The 12,935-nt window shown below is 48.8% G+C and overlaps 1 protein-coding gene across 5 annotated transcripts in view; it reads right to left on the bottom strand.

Moving 5' to 3' along the window:
• si:zfos-588f8.1 overlaps positions 1-12,935 on the bottom strand; it is a 118,068-nt gene that overhangs the window by 43,698 nt on the left and 61,435 nt on the right. For 4 of the 5 annotated variants that reach the window (XM_059991356.1, XM_059991355.1, XM_059991357.1 and 1 more), the window contains exons 13-19: positions 12,417-12,615; positions 12,074-12,149; positions 7,764-7,877; positions 6,581-6,620; positions 5,362-5,484; positions 5,194-5,274; positions 4,042-4,152 (exon numbers count right to left, since the gene is read on the bottom strand). In XM_059991356.1, coding sequence (XP_059847339.1) covers positions 4,042-4,152; positions 5,194-5,274; positions 5,362-5,484; positions 6,581-6,620; positions 7,764-7,877; positions 12,074-12,149; positions 12,417-12,615 — 744 coding nt within the window. The remainder of the gene's footprint in view (positions 1-4,041; positions 4,153-5,193; positions 5,275-5,361; positions 5,485-6,580; positions 6,621-7,763; positions 7,878-12,073; positions 12,150-12,416; positions 12,616-12,935) is intronic. The other variant, XM_059991358.1, reaches the window with a different exon arrangement.

Below are 12,935 nucleotides of genomic sequence, written 5' to 3'. Positions count from 1 at the left end.
CATTTCAGGTACTTCTTAGAAGTTCACGCATTCCCGGACCACAAACAGTTGACCTTTGTGTTCACGAAGGTGTCTGATCCCTGGTCGGCTCGCCAGCAGCGACATCTGTCCTACATCTCCGAGTATACGACAGACATCCAGCATGTCTCGGGAAAGGACAACATCATGGCGGACGCACTCTCCAGACCAGCTGTCCAGGCCCTGTCCCTGGGGGTAGACTATGCAGCACTGGCGGAGGCGCAGCAGGCAGACAACGAGATGCCCAGCTACAGGACCGCAGTCTTGGGTTTGCAGCTGCAGGACTTTCTTGTAGGCCCAGGTGAGAGGACCCTCCTGTGCGACGTGGCTACCGGCCAACCTCGCCCCATCGTCCTGGCAGCCTGGAGGCGGCGAGTTTTCGACTCCATACACGGTTTGGCGCACCCATCTATCAGGACAACCATCTGGCTGGTCTCCAGCAAGTTCTCGTGGCACGGACTTCGCAAGCAGGTCAGTGAATGGGCCAGAACATGCACGCAGTGCCAAACAGCCAAGGTGCAGCGGCACACTAACACCCTGCTGCAGCAGTTCAAACCCACCCACTGGAGGTTCGACCACATTCAAGTGGATTTTGTGGGCCCCATACCTGTGTCCCGAGGAGCGCGGTACCTCCTAACTATGGTAGACCGGTTCACGAGATGGCCAGAGGTGGTCCCACTCACCAACACATCTGCCGATTCCTGCGTCCGAGCACTGATTGCAACCTGGGTAGCACGCTTCAGGGTACCGGCCCACATTACCTCCGACAGAGGCGCCCAGTTCACCTCCAGCCTGTGGTCGGCTGTGGCCAGCCTGTTGGGAACGCAGCTACACCACACAACTGCCTACCACCCACAGTCGAATGGACTGGTGGAACGCTTCCACCGTCACTTGAAGTCCACTCTCATGGCCCGCCTGATAGGACCTAACTGGGTGGACGAGCTTCCCTGGGTCCTGCTTGGAATTCGCACAATGCCCAAGGAGGATCTGCGTGCCTCGTCGGCCGATTTGGTGTACGGCGCACCCCTGGCTGTCCCGGGAGAGTTCATACCAGCCCCAAGGGGGCAAGAGGAAGAACCCGCAGCAATCCTGGACAGGCTACGCGAAAGGGTCGGCAACCTGGCTCCCGTACCAACTTCACAGCACAGACTGACCCCAACCCATGTACCCAAAGAACTGCAAAACTGTAAGTTTGTGTTTGTACGAAGGGGCGGACACCGGGCGCCGCTACAGCAGCCGTACGAGGGGCCATTCAAGGTGATCAACAACAATGTGTCCACGTACGTTCTGGACATTGGGGGGAAAGAGGAGGTTTTCACGGTGGACCGACTCAAACCAGCCCATGTGGACTTGGCGCAGCTGGTTGAGGTTCAGGCCCCGCGGCACAGAGGCTGATCCAGACAGTAGACATTGGGGGGTGTATCGCTGGTTCTGGGGGGGGGGGGGGGGGTTATGTGGCGACCCACTTTCTGCACTGGCGAACCGGCTCACAAATAGCCAGCGCGCGGGGAGAGACTTCGGTAATGCACCTCTGATGTCATTTCCGCCCGGAGAGGGCGGGCGCTAAGGATTAAATGCCAGCGCCGCGAGGTTTGAATAAACTAGTCTCGAAACGACTAGTATGTAGTACATCGCTACATGGCCACTGGGAGATCCTGCTTTCTCTGGCGGACCGAGCGTAGGTGTTCAGTGAAACGGTCTCCCAGTCTGCGTCGGGTCTCACCAATATATAAAAGGCCACACCGGGAGCACCGGACGCAGTCTACCACACCAGCCGACTCACAGGTGAAGTGTCGCCTCACCTGGAAGGACTGTCTGGGGCCCTGAATGGTGGTGAGGGAGGAAGTGTAAGGGCTGGTGTAGCACTTGTTCCGCTTACAAGGATAAGTGCTGAGAGGGAGATCAGTGGGAAGGGATGGGGGGGACGAGTGGACAAAGGAGTCGCGTAGGGAGCGATCCCTGCGAAAAGCAGAAAGGTGGGGGGAGGGAAAGATGTGCTTGGTAGTGGGATCCCGTTGGAGGTGGCGGAATTTACGGAGAATTATACATTGGACCTGGAGGCTGGTGGGGTGGTAGGTGAGGACAGGGGGAACTCTATCCCGAGTGGGTTGAGGGCAGATGTGCGGGAAAAGGGAAAATGAGAAGAGATTGAGTGTTGGTCAACAAGCAGGAGGATCAATCGTGCCCTCCTTGGGTAGTCAGGTTGTAATTAATAGGGCACAACGGAGCTCTTGTTCTCAAGCCCCAGCTATTCACAACCTACCTCAAAGAATTTGTCGACAGAATCAAATCTAACATCTTCAGGTCTGGTGATAATGAGAAACTAAATGGGAACACGTGTGGTAAAAGGGGGCTTCCAGACGATGGAGAGAAGTTCAGTGAGAGAGTAACCACATGAGAGATACAATGTGACAATACCCACTTACATACAAAAATCCCAGAAATGCCAAATAATCATTCAAAATGGTGATAGATTGGAAATGTTCATATTCAAAAAGCGAATGTCATCGTACACAAATAACTGTAAGCAGTTATAGCAAGTAGATTGGAAAGTATTTTGGACCTTCCTTACAAGAGGATGTGAGTACAAAAATAAAGATGTCTGCACTACTTTAGAAGTCTTGCTGTTAAAAGAACTGCAGCAAAGCTTTATCAGATTAGCAGCCGCAAAGCAACATGAACACATCTATGTCATTGTCGTGATAATAATCTAATTCTGGTTCTGAGGACAGATCTGTCATGAGGTGAGACTAAAGAGACAACTATCCTGCTTAAGAGTTTCCCCAGTGAAGTGTACAAAATTGTTCGAGGAGTCAGCAAGGTGCTTCTGGCTGAGGAGTCAGAACAGCGGATCCTGGTCTCAGAGTGGAGGTTGGCAGCTGAACTGCAGCAGCTGCACTCAGAGAGCTGCAAACCTTCCAAAAGTTCTCTTCCTCTGGAACCGTGCAGGCTCAGTCAATGACTCCATTTGACACCAAGACTGACAGATGTCCTTGATATTTGATGATTCGAGCGATTATGGGATGAAGTAGAAAAAGCCACCATCATACTGAAGGGCAGAGCATGTTCAAGGGGCTGAATGGCCTATTCCCCACAGCAGAGGAGGTGAAAGTCATGGACCAGAAGGTTCAATGTAGCTGCTGTCAAATTAAAAAGAAACCCAGAGGAGGGAGTGACTCTGGAATTCACCGCCTGAAAGGACGGTGGAGACAGAGACCCTCATCACATGGAAATAATGCGAGTGTGCACATCTAGAGCTGCTGGAAGGAGGGACTAAGTCCTTTTGCTCATAGTCAAAGCAGACATGATACACCAAGTGGCCTTCTTCCTTGTAACAAATATCATTGGATACGGATCCCGTGCACACCGGTCCTTGCCGGGGCACGGACCCCAGGGATGAGAAGTTGGGAAAAGAATCATGTGACAGGCAGAAACTGGATGAACAAATCAGATACAGGTGGCCCCTGTTTTTCGAACGTTCGCTTTACGACAGCTCGCTGTTACGAAAGACTTACATTGGTACCTGTTTTCGCTAACCAAAGGGGATTTTCGCTTTTACAAGAAAAAAAGACGCCCACTTTATTTGTGTGTTTACCCCGAGAAAGATTACCATGACCGTGAAGCCTTGTGTGGGCAGTTGTGTGTGCATGCGTGTACGTGTGTAGGCATGTACGTGCCGATTTTTTTTTTCTCCAAATTGATTTTGGGTTGCTGTCTTCGCGATTTTGGTAAGTGAAACTACACCATACATACATTATTTCTACTTTATATAGGCTGTATATTTATCATATCATTCGTGCTTTCACTATACATCCATGTTATTTTAGGTTTTATGTGTTATTTGGTATGATTTGGTAGGTTATTTTTTGGGTCTGGGAATAAACTTTTCCCATTTAAATTAATGGAAATTGCTTCTTCACTTTACAACATTTCGGCTTTCAAACGGTTTCACAGGAACACTCTCCCTTCGGATAGCGGGGGGAGACCTGTATCCTGTTTCACGCCCCTTCCCCGACTCCGTACCTGCAAGGTGTATTTGGCACTGTATCCGGAGCGCCGGATGCGGACGGTCTCCAGCATCCCGGTGTACTTAAGCTGCTGCAGTACGAGGTCGTCGTCGAAACAGAGTTCCATCTGCAGAGAGACAAGCAGGAAGATCATCAGCAGACAGAAGCCAGGCCTGAGCCCGTGGGAGCGGCGTCTATGTACAGTTCAGAGCCAACAGAGGCCATTAATTCCCCAGTAGAAAAAGTTTCTGACTCACAACAGTATAGAGTTCAGCATCAGGCCATCACAGACCCCAGATTACAGCATAAAAGTGGGGTACAATGTGGGTACCCCAGGTTCCTTGCTGCACAGGGACTGTCACCATATCACAGGATAAGACTGGGGTACTAAACTGGTAGGGAAAGGATCGTCACTATACAAAACCAGAGAGACCTGTCAGTGACACCTGTGGGTACAGCTCCATTGGGATATAGAAACATAGAAATCTACAACACAGTACAGGCCCTTCAGCCCACAATGTTGTGCCGACCCTCGGTGAGGTTTGCAGTGGAGTGTGCGGCCTAGAGGCCTGGAAGCCTGGAGACAGACGCAAGCCCAGGATTGGATCCATTGCTTCTCTCCATTTGAGGCATCAAGCAAGGTTGAAGTCAAAGAGGACGAGAGCGGGGCATAGGCGGGTGTTTGGTGCCTGTATCTGACCAGTGCTCCTCTCCCTCTCCCTAGCTCCTTTCGGAGGAAAGTGCAGGAGTCTTGGGATCCAGATTGTAAAGACTGATTAGCGAGGCTCATGGCTGTGGACTTTGAGGTTCGTGTTGCATGTGTTTCTGGTAACATAGACCACCTAGCCATTACACCTTTTTGAGAACAGGCCACTAACGTTTTTGATCAGCTGCAAGTAAACCCCATTACTATTTAATTGAATGTGAGGACCTTTGGAATTGGGAAGTGTTTTCTGGAAAGTTATGGCTTGCTCTGAAGCATTTTGTGATCTCTGGAAGCCCACGTTCCGAGTTCTCCGAGGAAGATCTCAATTAGAAGGCTCAGGTTGAGGAGCCCCCAATCCTTCAGCAACTTCCTTCTGGTGCACAGACACCGGATAATCACAGTAAAAGCAGTAAGGTCTTACCAAGCCCAGTCTGTCACACTCTTCCCAACATCTCGCCTCACCTTTTTGGCGTTTGAGCGAATACACCGAATGAAGAAAGGCTCAGCTTTGCCCAGGGCTTCCATCAGTTTATTCAGGGAGGCCTGAAAAATCAAACCCAGTCACTGTAAAGAATCTAAGAAGCACGCTGAACCACCGGTCGGGTCAGAGAGAGCGCCCGCCGTACCCACCTGGAACTGTGCACTGATGCTGGGCGGCTTCTTCTTCTTGTGCAAGTGCAGCAAGGATTTGGTGGTGCGATCGTGGAGAGTCATGCCCATAATGTGCTTTAAGGAACTCGAGTCAATGAGGTTCTGGAGGGAGGAGAGAAACAATTTGTCACATGTATGGTTCACAACACAACCGACGTTTACATAGACAGCAATAGTTGATGGGGTAGAGTCTGTTTGCATAGTTATTGGCCTAGTCCACTCCCAATCAGTTATTCAGCTACCACCAGGGAACGATGGGAAATTGTCCCATTATTCCAGAATGATTAAATTATTCCAACATTAGAAACCTGACTGCAAGGTTGTCAAATCCTGCAGGGTTCTCAATCTACCTGCTGAAAGCTTGCCTGCTTAACCATCGGCACGGGTAACAAGGCGGGCATGGACTGAGCTCACTGGCCTCTGGAGAAGGAGGGTTCTCCTACCCACAACCCACAACCGTCACGCTGCCAGTTTACCCATCTTGGCCTTGGACAGTTTCTATGACTTGGCCTCTTCCAGTTCTTTCGGGCAGAGAAGTCTAAGTATTCACAAGCTTAGAGAAGTAACTCATCCTCATTCACCCTAAATGGGCCACTTCTATTTGGGAGCTGAGTAAACATCAGGGGACTCCACTCTTTGAGGGGGTGGGAGTCTGGGATTCACTGTCTAAACCCAACTGGGGACTGAAAAGGTCTCCTTTGTTCTAGATTTCTCCACAAGGAGAAACTTTGCCCCAGTCATCCACATAATTCTGGAAGTTGTAGTGAGGCCACCTCCCATTCTTCTCAATTCCATTGAGTAGAGGCCTAAATTACTGAACCTTTCCTTGTGAAACAACTATTCACCCAGGAATCAATCTAATGAACCTTCTCTAATGCCTTCTGCCATCTTAAATGTATTAATTATGAGTATAATTTACATCTTCAACCTCTTCAGCAAAAGCTAGCAGCAACATTAAATATCTACTCACATTGCACCCAAATATTTAGAGTTAATGCAAGGGGTATTTCTTTCTCAGCTTTGTTACTGGCTTGTCAGCACAACCAATGACAGGCCTCTAATCTGTTTATCCAATTAGAAGAGCTGATGCTGAAGGGGTCCCATTGGGCAATATCTTGTGAATTTTACCACTTGTGTTCTGACCAAAATGTCAAACAGGGAAAAAAACATGAATCAGCTATTCAAAGGAACCACTTACCTTAGGAATTACCAGCTTTTGTTTCAAACCTTTATTTTTCCTGTTGAGATACCAAAATGTTTCCTTTTTTAAGTTCTTTTTACAAGTGACAGTGGTAAAGGTTAGTCCAATCAACAAGCAGCAGAAGGCAGGCAGAAAGGGGCAGCAAGTGGCGGAAAGTGGCAATTCCGAGAGTGCAGAGATTAGTTGAATTAAATAATAAGGTCAAAGAGTGGCGTCTGGTTTTAAAGATCAGCTGAAGGCCCAAAGAGGTAACTCAGTGGGTGAGGGCCTGCAAGGCTGAGGTTGGCTGCTGTGAGAAGTACATCTCATGTGGCTCTGTCTTGGGGCTACTTCTTCAGAAATCTCTGCACTCTTGGTCAGCCACCAGCATTCCTCCTATTATTTGGTCAGCTTTCACCCGTCTCGTTTCCCTGGGAGTAGCTGCATCTAACTGGTCTCTTTCCTTCCCCTCAACCACACCACGGAGGCCTAGCGGTCAGCGAGACTCCATGACAGCTCTGAGCTCCAGAGTCCAATGCGGTCGGTCGTACGTTTGCGCGTCCTTCCCGTGAGCATGTGGGCTTCGCACGGTCCACAGGCATACGGGCTAGTAGGTCAATCGTCCTGTGATGGGATGGGGTGAGATAGATAGGGTTGCCAGGCAGTGAGCCAGATGGGCCTGTCACACCCCTTCCTGAAGCCACACATCCTCTCCCTCTCTTCATACTCTTCGTTCTTCCTTCCCCACCCACCAGCCTCCCTCTCTGATTCATCACACCCCTGCACCTCATCCTGCCTCATCCCCCACTGTCATTCTACTTCCCTGTCCTGTTCTCTCCCCTTATTCCCCTTCTCCTCACAGCCCCCCTCTCCTTCTCCTGCTGCTCAACTGTCTCCCTCTCAAATCAACCGTCTCCAATTCACCCCATCCCACCCTCCTTCCCCTCCCTCATTCTCTCTGCCCAATCTGCCTACCATCGTGGCAAGGGGGGGGGGTTCGGTTTCTTTTGGCCGATCGAACAAGGCAGAGCAGAGCTTCAAGCAGGTAGGACAGAGCATCCAGGACACTTTCAGCACCCTGATACCTCTTGCTGTTCCCATTATACCCAGACGAAAGACCCAAGGAAACTGACCTATGGGGCAGAGAGGCAGGAAATTGACCTAAGAGGCAAGGAGGCAGCACATCTGAAAGGAAACTCACAAAAAGTAGCTGTGAGGTCTCTCAAAGCGTCTCAGTGGTTTGAGGAGGCTGTGAGGATTGTCAAGGGACTGAGCCCTTCCCCGGATACTGTTCATCAGCTGGGCATGCAAGTCACTAGCAAATCATTCCAGGGAAAGAGGGAGAGAGCAAAGGAAAGGTTGAGAGAGGACCAATCACCGAAGAGTGCACCCAACCACCGCAGCAAGAGGCCCGATTATTGCCTTGCGATCCCACACCATGCAGTTAAACGGAATTCCTCCAGCAGCTAACACCAAACGGGACCGACCCAAATGCTGGGCCACCAGCCCAACACAAGTCACCAGTTCAACTCCTGGCACAGCTTGTGGAGGGAGTTAAGTCAATGAATTTTCCCTAAAGGTCCCGTTGCAAACTGTCAGAATGCAGTCCGATCCAAAGTGAGTCACGGATCCCCTTTGGATCGACATTCCAATCCATTCCTTCAGTCACAAAGGGACTGGCACATCCCATAAAATCATTAACAAACACCACATTTCTCAGTTAATCTATTAATGGAGAAGATTAATTCATTCAACATTATTCTGCAAGAGGATTAAACATTGAAATGGAAACCCTTGGCTCTAAGACAATTTGCAGACTGGAACTTGACTGTGGCAGCTCTAGACTGAGGCATGGTACCCCCCGACCAAGGCAAAGTAAGCCCAGCCCATGCTAGTGTCACTCACCTCAGCCCTTGTTTCCACGGAGGCATCAGACAAAGAGAAAATCCAAAGGTGTGAAATTCCATCTCCTTACCCAAGAGGGAATAAAAACACCAATACCCTCCCCCTCACTGCCACCCACTTATCACCACCCCTCTCAGGGGGCAGCAATCACCTCGAACTTGAACCAAAGTCTCCAGCGAGCATATGGACCCGCATCTCCGGGTAGGGTCAAGAAGATTGGGAGGGTTACCAAGCATTGGGCCAACAGAGCCAATTACATCTGATCAGCGTCCACCAGTTTTACCTGTGTCAGTGTGGAGCATTCTGACCTCCCACAGTCCAGACACAGGTGTTGGCTCAGGTGTAATCCTCAGATCAAGGGGCCTGGAATACCAGGACATAACGTGGCTGTATGGCTGGAAGGAGCTTCTGGGGATGACAGTACTCAACACTGTCCTTGAAAAACATCACAAACATATTAAACAGGCTAAATTGGGAGGGTAGGGTGTGTAGGCCAAGTTCCAGTTCTCTTGTGCTTTAAATATTGCCGTCAATCTTTCAAAAGTTAAAAGGATTTAATAGGGTAAAAAGGAAAGGACCGTGGGGAGGACTGAAAGAAACTCTACACAAAGAGAGTAAGTGGATGGGGCTTGGTGAATATTTAACCCTGGTCAACAAAAATAAACAGGAACAGCTCCAGACCAATGAAATCTTTGGCTTGGATCTCAACATGGTTCAGCTCTGGTTGACTGAATGATCACGAGGTAGTCGATGCTAAGGTCACGCAGAGTGTGGAGGACGTTTGCCTGGGCTCATGCCTCCACTGAAGAGGAATTACCTCTTAGTTACTTCTTGCTGACGTCCTCAAAGGGCTCAACATTGAAATCTTCACAAGTACTTTCAAATGGATAACCGAGCACTGAAAACACACTGGGACACAAGGCCGGACGGAGCACTAAAGATCCTAGCGATTCCCCTTTTGCCTATCGCATGCAAAAACACTTGGTAAAGGCCACAGGCCCAAGAGCGGCAAGGTACACTCAGTGGCCACTTTATTAGGTACACCTGTACACCGGCTCATTAGTGCAAATATCTAATCAGCCAATCGTGTGGCAGCAACTCAATGTGTAAAAGCATGCAGACATGGTCAAGAGGTTCAGTTGTTCAGACCAAACAGAATGGGGAAGAAATGTGATCTAAGTGACTTTGACAGTGGAATGATTGTTGGTGCCAGATGGGGTGGTTTGAGGATCTCAGACACTGCTAATCTTCATGCACAACAGTCTCTAGAGTTTACAGAGAATGGTGCGATAAACAACCAACAACATCCAGTGAGGGGTATTCTCTAGATGAAAATGCCTTTTCATGAGAATTCAGAGGAGAATGGCCAGACTAGTTCAAGATGACAGGAAGGTGACAATAACTCATATAACCATGCATTACAACAGTGGTGTGCAGAAGAGCATCTCTGGATGTATGACATCTGAACCTTGAAGTGGAAGGGCCACAGCAGCAGAAGACCCTGAGCATACACTCAGTGGCCACTTTATTAGATACACCCCTGTCTCGAATAAAGTGGCCACAGAGTGTATTTCACCACTGGTTTTTGACAGAATAAAATGTAAATGCAATGGTAGCATTACTGTTCCAAATCTGAAATAACCTGCATTCCCCCAACAGCACAGATGTACAGATGAATAATTTCCCCCAACAAGCACAGATTTACAGATGAATAATTTGCCTGGGGTCACCTCAAGACTTGTGGAACCAAGAGTATGATCCTGAAGTAGTAATCTAAAGGTTGCAAGTTCAATCCCATCAGCTCAGTTTAAAGAGCTAAATCAAAATTTAAAAGTACGGAGGTACAGTAAAAACGATAATTTTCCAACCAGGCTGCTGGAAAAACCCATCATGTTCACTCATGTCCTTCAGAGGTGGAAACTTTGTGTATTTACCAGGTCTTTCCTAAACCTCTTTCTGCTCTTAAGGCCCCGGAAACCTATCGTTCTGATCAAGCTTCACTTTTCTTAACAGCCCCTTAAATGGGTCTATGCTAAACTTCTTCCATTACATTCCCAGAACATGGTTTAGTGGGCTTTCCTGGATTAAAGTTATGTGCTATTCTAGTTCTAGGTCAATGTGACGGACAGTGCCCTTCGAAGTGGTGGGACAAGGCCAGCAGTGGATACCTTCCTGGGTTTCAGTCATTGCCTGTGGTAAATAAATAGCGCTGCTGGCAAGCTATGGTCTGCCACTAGAGGGGGTGCCAGAAAATTGGCCCCACACCAGTAAAAACCAGGCATTCTAAACCAAGCAAAGCGTACACACCCGAATCATGAGCTTGTCTTTCCAGACTGTGTACTTAAAATACTAGAATACAGAAACGCACAAGAAAAGCATATGGCTCCTCCAAATGCACCCACCAATCAATAACTCTCAAGGCTGACCCTCAGAACCATTGTGTGTCCATTCCCTCAGTGCAGGAAAAAGCCCTCAGAGGCTGCCCTAATCAGCTGCACATCAGGTTTTGGGGATAGAGCACTTCAAGGATTCGTAACCACAAACATAACTTCTAACCCAGCCCAACCCACTTTGGGGGAAAATACATCTTGGAATTAGATACAGACAAGTTTCATTAACAGTAACTGTGAAACCAGCACGTTCGTGCAAAAAAATTCTTAAATTCACTCACTCTTTTGGGATGAATATCTGCCATCCTTATCTGATCTACTTGCCTATCCAGACTCACCAATGCAATTGTCCCTTCACTACCTCCTCACTTTTGGGGCAATAAATATCAGCGCAGTCAGTGACATCCAGACATGGTCAAGAGGTTCAGTTGCTGTTCAGATGGACAATAAATGCCAGTATTGCCATTGGCGTCCATGTCTTTCAAATGAATAGCGGCCATATTATTAGGTACCAGCTCGTTAATACAAATATCTAGTCAGCTAGTCATGTGGCAGCAACTCAACGCATAAAAGCATGCAGACATGGTCAAGAGGTTCAGTTGTTATTCAGACCAATAGAACGGGGAAGAAATGTGATCTAAGTGACTTTGATTGTTGGTGCCAGATGGGGTGGTTTGAGTATCTCAGAAACTGCCGATCTCCTGGGATTTTCAGACACAAAAGCCTCTAGAGTTTACAGAAAAGGGGGATTAAAAACATCCAGTGAGCAGCAGTTCTGTGGGCGAAAGTGCCTTGCTGATGAGAGGGGTCAGAGGAGAATGGCCAGACTGGTTCAAACTGACAGGAAAGGCAACAGTAACTCAAATAACTACAGTGGTTATTTATCAGTGCAAATCAGCATGTCTGAATGCATAACATGTCAAATGCTGAAGTGGATGCAACAGGAGCCTGCAAACATACACTCAGTGGCCAACTTTATTAGGTACAGGAGGTACTTAATAAAGTGATCTCTGAGTGTCTAACAAGGGATCCCTTCTCAGGGATCAAAAAAAAAATCCCAAGATTGTGGCCCCATTTGTCAGAGGAACCTTTGCGCCATGCCAAACAGTCTTGCTACATTAAAACGTTACCACTGGTGGTGGTTGCACTATCACATGGCCATCACTTTAACGATTAACCAGTTTCCACCCTCACACAGTCCGCCCAGCATCCTTACCGGTAGACCTTTTCTATTGGAGTGTTTGGCCACTGCATCTCGCTGAGTGGAACGCGGGGTGTGGGGCGTATTATCCCTGTGAGGGAAGGAGGCAAGGTCAGAATAGCCAACACACATCCAATCCCGACCTCTGTCTTCCAAAGCAGCCTCTAATTCCGTACCATTGCGCCTCCATCCATAAACACCACGCGTAATAATACCTCTCACGGTGCCATTATCCACCTGTACACCAGCCCGTTACCCAAAGCTAGCACCCCATAATACCCCTCGTGCTGTTACCCACCCACATACCAACCCATTTCCCAAACCTCTCTCCTCCTTGGCAACCTCGCCCGGTGCGTACCCATTTTGTTTTTCTTTGCCCGCAGTCGCGCAGCCTCATTGAAGGCGGCCACCGCTCGGATTGCAGCCCGGAGGGTGGCCCAGCGGAACACAGACACGGGATCCATCCCGATTAGCTCACGGATGAACGCACTGTCACTGCCCCTCAGGAGTGCCACGATATCCGGCCGCATGTAGTCCGTGTTCTTCTCCCGAAAGTCCTGTGGTGGAGGAAACTCAGTTTAGTTCACAAGAAGTTTAAGAGTGTCAAATACCAACCAGAGGGGCTTTTGGGGGCTGGGGGTGGGAGGGTTGCAATTGGGAGAAGTAGTGCGGGAGAGGAGTGGTTGGGAGTAAGAAGCGAGACTTAGAATGAAAGACAAAAATAAAAGAGTGGCGCGTGGCCAAGTGGTTAAGGCATTAGACTAGCAACCTGAAGGTCGTGAGTTCGAGCCCCAGCTGAGGCAGTGTGTTATTTCCTTGAGCAAGGCACTTAACCACACATTGCTCCAGCTGAAAATGGGTACTGGCAAAATGCTGG

Source organism: Hypanus sabinus, chromosome 16 (genome assembly GCF_030144855.1).
Source record: "Hypanus sabinus isolate sHypSab1 chromosome 16, sHypSab1.hap1, whole genome shotgun sequence".
Lineage (NCBI taxonomy): Eukaryota > Metazoa > Chordata > Chondrichthyes > Myliobatiformes > Dasyatidae > Hypanus > Hypanus sabinus.
This window is presented reverse-complemented; position numbering and strand designations above follow the sequence as displayed.